This window comes from Cydia fagiglandana, chromosome 21 (assembly GCF_963556715.1).
Source record: "Cydia fagiglandana chromosome 21, ilCydFagi1.1, whole genome shotgun sequence".
Lineage (NCBI taxonomy): Eukaryota > Metazoa > Arthropoda > Insecta > Lepidoptera > Tortricidae > Cydia > Cydia fagiglandana.
The window spans coordinates 274,623-287,629 of record NC_085952.1 but is presented as its reverse complement, the minus strand read 5'-3'; the positions used below and the strand labels follow the sequence as shown (position 1 = coordinate 287,629).

The following is a 13,007-nucleotide window of genomic DNA, read 5'->3' as shown; positions in this document are numbered from 1 at the left end:
CGGAGTGCCACCCGCGCGCTTGCGACGTTTCGACACAAAAACCGTTACAATGTGACTATCGCACTATTAAGCGTAATTATGAGCAGATAACTTAATTGTCTCATAATTAGCAACATTGTTGAATGATTTATTGTTTTTGCAGTTTATGCGTATGAAATATGGTATCATTTTGAGGTTACAATATCGCCATTATATGTAATATCTTGTTGTATAGCTTCTTAATTAAGTTTGTTTATCCAGGCAAGTAACTTATCTTACTCAGATACCTAAAAATATTAAACCTGATAGGTAATAAGCTAAATGAATTATATAACGGAAAATTAAGACGATCGGATTAAACGTAAAGAGTGCCCAGTATAACGGCTTTTAAATGGACTGAGTAATCCTACAATCCGTTAAACCTTTTAAGGTCCCATACAAAGTTGTTCGGTTAAAATACGCCAAAGAAAAGCCAATTAACTTATTTCAAAAACCACGATCGGTACAAACAAAACGACAGTTTGTTCCTTTTTCGAAAAAGGACGTTCTGAATTCAAACGTTCCCGGATTACTTTTTTTATTTTTTTAAACAAGCGCCGACAGACCAGAGATAACGTTATCGTAAACGCTGGTGTTTTGAGATAAGTTCTTTTTTTTTCAAAAAGTTTGTAAGTCGGTGAAGGATTAATGAGCCGTTTGAGATAAACCTACGGTTAATTGCATTGATTAAGCGTAAGCTGATTTTAACTGTACGTTTATAGTCAGAGATAAATTTAATTGCTACATCGGTGAAGTGAATAATAGACACTGATTTAATACGGTTAGTAGGTAGGTGTGTTACGATTGGGGAATTATACTACCGTAAGAGACATAATAAATCTCTGCCAGAATACCGTACAAGCTGAATTTGAAAAAAATAACCTAGTAAAGGTTTAGAGAAATGTATAGCGTTTTTTAGACGTTACGTAAATTGTTTATCCAAGATGTTGCCAAAAAATGCCAACTGATTGTAAAGTACTTAAATAAGTAATAGAGCATTTAATAATATAGGAACATCAAATAATAACTACATACAATTATGCTACAAAACAAAGCATAATATATGTAAACAAAAGTAGATGATCCTTTGGTTACACCTGTAAATATTATCCGCAGCAACATATCTCAGTAACAACCGGACCAATTTCAATCCTATTTATAGAAGAGAATGTCAAGGAGCCGCGCCTGTATTTACCCGGTGGCTAAGTATTTATCGAGTACCTGCCGCTTAACTACTTCTCCTAAGAAAATATCCGCTGGAGATCTAAAATACGACTTCCTGTCGAGATGCTATAATTTGTTGATTCATAAAAGAAAAACACATTACTTGTCTTTTCTAGAGTCGGGTTAAGGTTTAGAATGGTAGCCGAGTCAATAAGAGCGGCAGTTATTTTAAGGCATAGGTCAGTACAGTTTGTATAGGCAGGCATTGATAATTAGTTTACTCAGAGGTATAGGCAATAATGATTTTAAAAAATTACAATATTAAAGTAGACGTACGGAATTCAGAGCTTAAAAAATCCGAGTTATAAAAAATATCGATATCGATAAAAAAATTGCGTCGAGGCCTAGTATTTTTGCCAAAAGAGTGTTATTTGCTACATCGGTAGGGGGTGTGAAGTTTCACATCATTCCGTCGCACCCCCTACTGGTTTTATAGGAATAGCGGGCAAAGGACGATGTAGAGATTTTTTATTTTCTATTATCTTGAATTATGTGTAATGAAACACGGAAAATATTGTTTTGTATGTATTTCACAAATAAATTAAAATGTTTAAATGATAACAGTACCTACCTAGTTGTTGGGGCAACTTTGTAGTTTGTTATGCTCGTGAAATTAATTGACAATAAACTCAATTTAAAAACACAAATTTATAAGTCAATACGAAATAAAAAAAGCGATTAAAATCACGATTTAAAAAAAGTGGGATCGTTCTGTGAAAGAATTTCAGAAAATAAACAGCCTAATCATTTCTGCTTGTCAAAATGCATGGAAAATATTCTAAAATGCTTAGAACTTTATAACTGTAAATGATTCAACAACATAACTTTAATTTGACAGTCCGTCCGTTTAGCAAATTAATACGAGTTGCTCGACCTGTCAACTGTCAAGGCTTGACCAGGCAATTAAGTGGAAATCAAGACGCAGTTGCAACGCTGACATTTGTGTTTGACAGGCAGCGTGGGACTGGTATGCTTTTGTCTAATAAATGTAAAATTGACAAGGAAGACTTAAATAGTTGCTTAGTGAATTTAGCATGCTAACCTGTTTGAAAACAAGAATAATATTTAGGTAAGTATCTAGGTATGTACCTATTAAAAAAACTATTTTTTCCCTATGATTGATTGATCAAATTTTTAAATTTAGATGTTATCTGAAATATTTTCAAATCAAAAATTAAATATTTTTATCTTTAGCGCACGCAGAGACCGTCCTCAGTAATCCGAAACTTTTTTAAATCAGTTTATACTTAGTTTCACACATCTTCAAGCAACCATGAAAATATAGTACCTAGTTAGTAGTTACCAATAGTTAATCGCAACAATGAAATACCTACTAGGTACCTACTTAATTTTGCATTTAACTACATATTCCTATTTTTAATACTTATCCATGCATTGTATTCAGATACTTAATATTTTTAATTTATATACTTAAGCGATAATATACAATAGGTGCTTATATACCTTTCTATAGCGGTAATAGGTAATAAATAGGTACCTAGTGTACCTATACATACACTGTATAGTTTCTTTACAATTTTAATTGTTTCCATTTCTTTATTTAGTAATATGTACATACACTGTATAGTAGGTAAGTAGGTACCTATAGTTCGTTTTTTTAGCATTAGAAATAAGGTAAACAATCTTGATGTGTCTTTTAATTGAAAAACACATTTTAAAAATAAGTTACGGCAAATATGTAAGAATTTTGAATCTAATACGATCATTTATATTCTTCTGCTTTCACAAGTAATAGTTTTTGATTTTTAAAAAGCGTTTTTCAACTAAAAGACATGTTAAGATCGCTTACCTTCTTGCAAGTTCTTTCTAATGCTAAAAAAAAACGAACTATACCTAATTAACGAACACCTTGTCGGTTAAATGCTAGGTAACCTAATGTCTTTTTAAATGTTGATTTTTAGGTAAGTATCTATATATATATATATATATTTTTTTTTAGTTGATGATCGGTGGCCATGTTGAGGGCAGAAGAGGCAGAGGCAGAATACCCACACGCTGGTTTGATGCCATTGAGGCAGTCACACGCATCAAGTCCAGGGCTCTATGCGGAAGGCAGAAGATCGGCCAGGTTGGAGAGCAATCCAAGAAAACGCAACTTATGGCGGTCACGACCCTCAGTCATGAGGTTACGACGAAGAAGAGAAGATCTATATTTTTTATAAGTAGTAGGTATACAAATAGGGATCAAATCGATTTAATCAAATACTTTGAATTTTGTTTGTGATTTGTATTTCAGTTTAAGGGTAGTTGCCTAAGGAAAGTAAGGAGATTGATACGCTAATGTTATTTTTCATTTTAATTCACCCAATACCTATGTTTATAGTCATTATTTAGCAACAGCCTCTTAATTTATTAGCTCTTTGTTATTTTTTTTTTCATTTTCATTTGTTTATTTCAGCATATATAAGCATTACAGTGTAAAGTAAAGCGCTTACATACTAGTCACATCAATTTAAAAATAAAAACATTTAATACACATTATACACACAGCAAATTAATTCCATAGCAATTCCATAATAAATTCAATAATAATAATGTCTTTTAATAAATATAAATAAAAAATCTAGCATTAATTAACATCATTTGCAACAATTTTAAAAAGTCCTTACGATATCTATTATCAATTTCCTACTTACTTAAATGTTTGTAAGTGACCTCTGTGAACTCAGTAAGAGAACAGTTAAACAGATCTATATCCGTCGAGATCATGTTCAAGATATTGATTGCGGTGACCAACGGTGCTCTAGCTAGTAAGTTTGGACATTATAGGTAAAACATGTTTCTTCTTTAATAATTTAGTGTAATGTTTTAAATTGTAATATCTTTAATTAAAAATTTAAATTACATATGAATAGATATTTCTAGATAGATAAACGTATATTTTTATTTCTTAGCTTTTGTTATTTCAAGATATTTTTTTAATTTCGCCGGTTAACCTAAGATTAACCCTCCCAAGTCCCGCGGGTCCCGCTTGTCAAGTCGGCGTCGGCGGAAAAATCACCCATGTACCGCACAAGCGTTCATTCAGACAGAATATATTTAAAAAATTAAAAAAACTTTTAATAGCTTTTGACTTGAGGGATGAAGCAAATCTAGTAAGAAAATTAGAACCGACTATAAGAAACGACGGTACTCCTTTGAAATTAAATCAGATTTTGGTAGAGATTCATATATTATGTCTGGGTCAGACATATTAAGATACATACATACATAATAATGACTTCATTTAGTAAGGCTGAATTAGGTGTGGTCTCTGACCTTTAATAGAGACAAAATTATAAACTCACCCCCAGGAAACCTATGCGGAAATATCCTTCCATGTCTGTTGATAAGCCAGGGGTAGAGCTGGTAGGACTCTCGCGGTACAGGCGCGGGGTGCGGCGGGGGGTGCGGGGGCAGCGGCGCGCCGAACCCTTGCTGCTGGTGCGCGAGGGCAGCCGCCAGTGCTGCGCCCTGGAAGTGCGCTAAGAACTGCTGGTGATGACTCTGCGCTTCCAAATAAGGCAGCCTCTTCAACTCGGGCGACGGAAACACTGCGGGCAACGCGCTAGGCCGCAACAGGGGCCTAGGAGACGGGCTCCTAGGCGTCCTAGGAGACGCCACCGGCGACGGAGACCCCGGACTCGCGAGCGGCGGCGACGCGTGCTTCGGCGGCCCGCCACCCACTATACTGTCTATGCTGAAACCGATCTTCGGCTTGGACGGCACCGCCAGCACAGGGGTCGGTGCGAGAGGCATCATGCTTTCACGAGTCACAAACACTTAGCACTGTCACAGAGCACAATCCATGGTGACGCGCGATACGAACGCCAACGCGGCGCGCGGCCGAATGACTACCGCGCCCGACGCCCGGCGAGGGAAAAAATAACGAACATGGATGCCGCGCGAGCGATTGGTCGGCGTTTTCCAATGGGCGTAGAGGTTGCATCTCAAATTTGAAGCAGCGCGTTGTCATTGGTTAGTTGAATCGGGGAGGTTGTGTTTGAATTTGGAATGCTTTCGCGATGGGCGGTTGGAGCCGGGAGCTTGCGTGTAAGCCTGCCGGGTGCGGGCGTCAGTCGGCGCGAGGCGGCGCCGGCGAAGGTTCGGCTCCGCGTTTTGGTCGGGTTACCAATCAATTAAGGCCCGGATTGGGCTTGCTCGTTTTGGGCCCGCTGCCTCCGCATTCGAAATAATACTTACACTTTAATTAACTCCGATAGTTTATTAACTTAATACCGCGAGATAAAGAATTTTTCAGCGATTTCTCTTAGAAACAATTAATTTGCAGCGCCCGGCCCGCCATTTTGGCATTTCTAATTATTTTTATCGTTGATATGAACCCGCATATTGTTGAATTATTTTTTAATGAAACGCGATAAGGATTGAATTTCACGCAAATTTTACGCTATTATAAACTAAATAGTGTTTGGTAAATAGTTTGATTTTTTAATTAAAATTGTTTTGTGTTTTGTAGCGCTGTAGGTATGACTGTGATTAGTTATTGTTTGGAAAATGTATGCGTTCCGCCATGTTATATTTAATTACTATACATTATGTATGTAGATAAAATTACGTTGTGAACGTAGGTAGGTAAGGTAGGTAGGTAAGTACAACAAGAACAGTACGTTAGGTAGGTAAGTACCCAAATTCTAAATAAGATATGTACCTATCAAAAGTCTAAATTTAAAACATTTTTATTGAGAACATAATTATTACATAATTATGGACCCTTCAAGGTTCAAGGGCGCAGCAGTCTTATAGGTAATTAAATAACAAACTATAGTTTAAATAAGATTAATTATACATATATTATTTAAGTGGTAATTTACCTATATTTAGATATTTTTGCTTCGTATTATGAACGAAGCTATAGACAAGCTAATAGGTAGGTAGAGAGGTCCACTTTTTTCTTTCACTTGATAAAAAATAAAATAAAATAAATGGTCCCCCTTTTTTCACTTTCCTCATTTCAGGTAAAGCCCGTACTTATACTCTACTATACTTATAGCGCTCATAAACGCATTACACATCCTGTATACCTATTGCAATTTTATTTATTCTTCTATTCCGATATACTTCTTTTGGATAGATTTATTACTGATTCTTATTTTTTTTTCGTAGAAAGTTAGGTTACTTATGCACAGATTCCAAAAAAAGACATAATAAAATCTAATTGAACGTATGTGCGACCAAATTCTAATTAGAAAAAGTGACCAAGATTTTTCTAATAAGAATAATGATAACTAGTATACACAAGAACCTCGCAATAAACAAAACAGCCTTCTTCAATTTCAATCCAATCTTTATTTCAGAGTACCAGGACTGAATAGAGGTGTTACAGTTACATACTTAAATCTAGGTTAAAAAACAAAACAAAAAGAGATATTCATCCCAAATAAATACTAAAAACTAAATTTAAGCTAAGATACATGCCATCCCTGCAACACTATACTTGCTGAGCCCAGAAACCGACACGCCAAAATTCTCTATATTATGAAATAAAACTATTGAAACGGATTATATTATATCGCGTATATTGAATCCATACCTACTACATCCTCTATATTACTTAATTTTCAAATCTGAATGCAACGCAAGATAAGCTAAAGTAGGTATAAATAATTAAATTACCTACTTATTATTCTCTCTTTTTAAGCTAAATCTGCTCTTTACTTTTGTTTCGGTTAAGTTATGTTTTAATCTTATAAATAAATAAAAATTAGTAATTCATATAGTATAAGCTAGTACTTATCAGTCGTCTTGTGTCACCGCCTCAATTTCGGGCAGGCTGAAAGTTAGTTAAATGTCATATCGCACTTCGCAGTTTTATTTAGGTATAGCATACACAACTCGTTCGCCTCTTTCCTGTAGACATCGAAAAGTTAAGGGAATCTATACAAAGCTAATTTACCAGGCGGGACGGGATACATTTTTTCAGTACTTGAGACTCAAATAAGGAAAACAGGATATCTATGTATATACTTACCAGAGTTGTCAACTTTTGTCCACAGAGTGACCTCTTTTTACAAGGTGTTCGGAATTTTTCGAGTCTTTCCTGTAGACACCGCAAATTTAAGGGAACCTAAAGCTAATTATTACGCGGCACCTTTCCAGGCAATATACATTTTTTTAGTACTTAAGACTCAAATACGAAAAACGGGATATTTATGTATCAGAGTCGTTAACTTTTATTGCATTGTCCACAGAAGTGACCTTTATTTAAAATATGTTTGATCAATATCAATTTCTAGTTAAAATACATACCTTTACCTATTTTTATGTTAATTACTAATGTTTCAGTGAAAATAACCTTCGTACAAATCTTAGATTATAATACAATCTAATCAATAATTTAATTATAATATAATCTAAGATTTATCATCACATTATGTATCATATACATCTACCTATGTCAAATGTTAACAAAATCTGTCAAGCTATTTAGGCAGTATTATCTTCGGTTACTGCGATTCATGAAATTGGACTACTTAAACGGAGACCCGTTGACCACAAGCGCTCTAAAAGGGTTCAAAACGTCGGGATTAGGGGTCACAAAACCGTGCGTAATTTAGAAAACCGGTTTTTCGGTTTTTGTGAAACAGCAAAACCGGGTTTCCGAGTTTTTCGGTGATTTCGATTATACGTATAATTTGTAAAATAAGGAAGTAGATAGGTATTTTTAGGATCAATGCTTAAATATTAAATCTTCCACAACATATACACAATACCATCTGGGGATAAAGGAAATCTGACGCCAACAGGGAGGCGATCATGCACTGGGCAGATAGGAACAACACCGTTTTAGCCGTTTGTAACAAAGGCAAAGGAACGTTCAAATCAGATCGATGGAGCAGTGACCATGACCCGGGCCTAGTCTTCACGAGAGCAATAGATAATACCTCAGTGGCTGCCGAGCGGTACATGCTAGCGGATTTTCAACACTCTCAATACCCCCTAGTATTAGTTGTCATAGGTCTGAAAATACCGATCGTAGAGTCGTATCTTGCCTGTTAGGCACCATCTCGCGGAAGTTTGCTTATACTGATGACCTGGCCATTGTATGTGACACAAGAAGACAGCTTGGAAATGGGACAAAATACTCTGGAAAGGATCTGGATCTATTAGATGACTATTTCTCTCGGTGGCGTTTGCGCCCCAGTACTTCCAGACCGAGGTGTCCTGCTTTCACCTGTGTAACAAACTGGCCAACAAAGAGCTGAGGGTAAAATTCAGGGGCAATCTTCGCCGACACAACTTCCTTCCTAAATATCTCCGAAGCATTCTGGATTGAAGCCTCAATTTCAAGGAGCACCTAAGCAGCCTATCTGCAAAACTGCGCAAATAGTTATAACGTTGGAGACTAAAAAGCTGTTTAGTTATTATACAATTAGTGCGTAAAATGTATTTTTTATAAATTTGCTGTTTTTTATGAAAAAAAAAACTGTAATATCGAAAAACTCGAAAGAGCCGGTTTTGTCAAAGTGAAAACCCGGTTTTTGCAATTGGCTGTAAACCCGGTTTACGATATAATCTGTTTAAATAATTGTATTTCTGTCATATTTGTTTACTTACATAATTTGCCATTTCTATAGAACTCCTTTTTACACACCTATACACGTAGTATATTATCTGATTAAATATTGAAAGAACAAACAAGCCCAAAGGTGTGGCTAGAGCCTCGATAGCATCACATTATCGCGTCGTGACCGCATTTGAATACTGAATACTCTCAGCTCAATGATTTCACCATTCGATTACCTAGAGTAAGGCTGCGCACTGTAAGTACCTTTATATATATACAGGTACCGGTATTCCCGTACAGATGTAGTGCATAATTGTTTTCCATCGTATTTTGTCATGCTACTTCAGTCAACGTCCTTATTATTTGTACCGAGACTGACTGAAATATCTAGACACGCTGAGTACGTTTCCATGAAAATATGGTGGAAAATAATTATGCACTACATTTGTATACACAGTACTGGGTACTAGGTAGTGACTATACCTCGATAGTTTCATTATTGTGTCGTAGCTGCATTTGAATACTCAGCTCAGTAGTGAAACCATTCGATCACAGTAAGGTATGGTATATATGTACCGGTAATCCGGTACATATAGTATTGGGTTCATCAATAAAAGATCATGGTATTTTAAGTACTTCAAGTATTTGACAATGACGCTGAGGGCTTTCTAGGTCTAAATGGATTTGATGCACCTCAGCATTTCGTGACCCTTATTTCTACTCGCTCTAATTTCTTTGTAGTATTACAATTTCTAGCAACGACAATGAGTACCAGACATAGATTATGTTCATGCCAAATTTTGTGTAATTAAATGCCATTTTAAAACGAGACCGTAACTTCGATTGTAAGACCGTGACTCTTAATGCAATGTGAAAGTACCGGTTTCATGAATCTTGACTAGGTACCGGTATAGTCGTGTATACCGGTACTTACCTATAATTTAATGCCGCATCCCTACCCCGTGCCCCAGTTCCGTACCATCAAATGATTGCCTACGAGTTTAGGCTTTTGCCCCCTAATCACGGGACTTTTATCACCTGCAACTGCCGGCTACAGCAAATAAAGTGGCTGCTGATGATTGGGTACCTTCAGCTACAGTCGGAGGTCGCGGGCCGTGGGAGGGTTAACTATTAGGTGGATGTTCCTACATGAAGAAACCAAACTTAGAGATACTTGCCACTTCCTTCCCCGTTATATCTGAGACTAGTTTATTTTTATTCTCGTAAATATAGCTGGTCAAGCAGATTTTGTCAGTAGAAAAAGGTGGCAAATTTGAAAAATGTAGGCGCGAAGGAATATCGTCCCATAGAAAATTTGAATTTGGACCGAAATATATTCACAAAAAATGTAGGCAACCCCATTGTACGTACTAGAATCGTAGGTAATATTTATTCTTATTTTTTATGTGGTATTTAGCAAACGAGCAGACGAGCAGCCTGATGGGAAGCGGTCACCGTCGCTCATAGACACAGCAACACCAGTGAGGTTGCAAATGCGCTGCCGGAATTTAAGATGGGAGTACGCTATATCCTTGAAGGTTTGAACGTCGTATCGGTCCGGAAATACCTCGGTGTCAGCTCCAAAAATAACTGAATTGTTTGAACAAACAACAAAACAAGTTATTCAGTTAAAGGAACAAGAGGTAAAGATCAAATTTCACATAAAGCTGGCCATTAAGGGTAAAGACTCTTAATGTGAGTCGCGGCTAAATGTTGTCGTAAAATGGTGATCAACTTCAACATCTTGATATGTAAATGTGTCTGTCTTAACGTCACTTGCTACATTCTGAACACGTTTAATTAAATGACAACTCATATTTTTATAGTAGGTAGGTATCGCTTTTTAATATTGACTTTTGCCAAGGGTAGTGCAACAAAACAATTAGTCGATTTACTTTTTTATAAGTACCTATAAGTAGGCTGTTTACGTTAAGATTATGCATAGCATACATATCCAATACTTTTACCTATTTGAGAATGACTTGGCATGAAAACTTAGCGTCGTAGTAAGACTGTACCTACAAAAAATAAAACCCTTTCAATGCATCTGGTCTGGGTTAGCCTTGTTTATAATTATACTAAATTTGACAGCTGAAGTAAATGGCTCTGTCCCGTCCCACGACATTTATTATCACAATATTTGTACGTTTTAGAATTGAGCCTTGTCTAAATGAAATAAGAGCAAAAGGCTCGCTCCCGAATTACGCATACTTACGGATTAAAAGCATGAAATACACGGATTGAGAAATGGCAGTGGGTCGAATCGGGCCCCGCAAGTAATGAACTCAGAAACAACGATATAGTCGGGTAATGGCCGTAGGGACGTGACACACTTATATCGATATCGATTGAAACGATACCTAATACATTATACTACCTACACGTATTGAGTTGCGATGGCTTCTGTTGGGCCCCGCAAGTATTGAAATAAGAAACAATTAAAACTATATAGTCGGGTAATAGCCGTAGGGCTGTGCTGTGGCATATTAAAGTTATATACCTAATAATGTTATATCCTTCAAAAACATACAACAAGAAAGATGATCAAAAGCGAATAAATACCATACATTATTTAGAATTTAAGCTGCTGAAAAATACCTATTCAACGCAAATTTGTTTATCATCTACTATGTATCACCAATTGTAAGAATGAAATAGAATATATGTAGATTTCAACCTGTCTATCGACATTTCCCTCATATCGGTTCGGCCCTAGCGGAATCGATCATAAAAGTGTCGCGGAACAATGGCTGCGGGTGGGCGCTCGCCGCGGGCGGTCCCTTCCCTAATTAATTAACTATCGATATTATTCGATATGCCCACCTCACTACTTAAGGGGCGACTCGTTGCAAAAGTTCGCAGATTTAGGTCTATTAAAGACACGACTAAATTTGGAGCTGACAGCTGACCTCTAGCTAATTAATTCTGATAAATTCATATCTAATTTCAATTAACTGAATTAACACATCGGCGGGATCACTGTTTCCAGTCACTTTCCTCTACAAAGCGGGAATACGCTGGGACCGGCTACGAGCGTAGCGGTGCGAAAACGTTATTCTTAAAATTTAAGAAGTTAACTTAATGAACTGAAACGTAATTCTTAGTAAATAACCTCAGTATTTCAGTCATCATTAACCTAAATCCACCAAACAGCTCAGGACAAATGGGCTAATGCAAATCTAAGCCATTTCTACCCCGCCCATTACCGTTTCACCTAACGCTATCGAAATAAGTGACTAGATAACATTATTCTAATTCTAACCTTAAACTAACTATCCTTAACAAAGCGGCGGCCAAAAGGGGGTATTACATTTATCCGACCGGATAGATACTTTCTATTGGGCGCGACAGAAATGGGTGAGTACATGTTCTTTCCCTGTTCCTCTTAGCAGCAAGATATATAGATGGTCAAGCAGACCTTGTCAGCAGAAAAAGGCAGCAAATTTGAAAAATGTAGGCGCGAAGGGGTATCGTCTCATAGAAAATTTCAATCTTGCGCCTTTTTCAGTAGACAATATCTGCTTGACCATCTATTCTATAGTAACGGCAATCATGAGACAATGAAGAGAAAAAATTGAGTAGTTTTAAAATAAATAAATATTATAGGACATTATTACACAAATTGACTAAGTCCCGCAGTAAGTTCAAGAAGACTTGTGTTGTGGGTACTCAGACAACGATATAATTACTATGATTACTATACTTACAAAGAAAACACCAAAGACTCAGGAAAATATATCCGTGCCCATCACACAAATATATGCACAAGTATTTGAACCCAGAACCCAAAACCTTCATAGACAGGGTCACTACCTAGTGCTTACTAGGCTAGAATAGGCTAGGCTATTTTTGAATGTTTATAGCTTACACCAATACCTGTAATTTTTTCACATCTATACGTCTCATTATTGATACTACATCCATTGTTATAGTAGAAAGTGTCCGACGAAGAGGTAGTTGTAATAACCCCTAAACGCGTTATCTAAAAGAGGGCGAAGACAACATTAACCTTTCTTGTCCGAATAGCTGGTGCCACGCGACGGCTGATCGCTCTATCGCTCGTGCCGCGGTGTAATTAGAAAAAAAATTAGCATACGCTAGTGACGGGCTATTGATGCCTAGATACTCTGGCAAGCCAACTTTGTCGGTAAAAAAAAAATAGAAATTCAAAATGTGGGTCGCTCCTCCGTACCTACATTTTTCAAATTCACCGCCTCTTTCTACTGACAAACTTGGTCGG

General features: G+C 36.7%; 1 protein-coding gene across 1 annotated transcript in view; it reads right to left on the bottom strand.

Moving 5' to 3' along the window:
- Positions 1 to 5,102, bottom strand: part of LOC134675137 (homeotic protein empty spiracles-like) — a 42,102-nt gene extending 37,000 nt beyond the window's left edge. The window contains exon 1 of the mRNA XM_063533298.1: positions 4,551 to 5,102. Within this exon, the coding sequence (XP_063389368.1) occupies positions 4,551 to 5,004 (454 nt within the window). The 5' untranslated portion in view covers positions 5,005 to 5,102. The remainder of the gene's footprint in view (positions 1 to 4,550) is intronic.
- Positions 5,103 to 13,007: the final 7,905 nt, after the last annotated feature.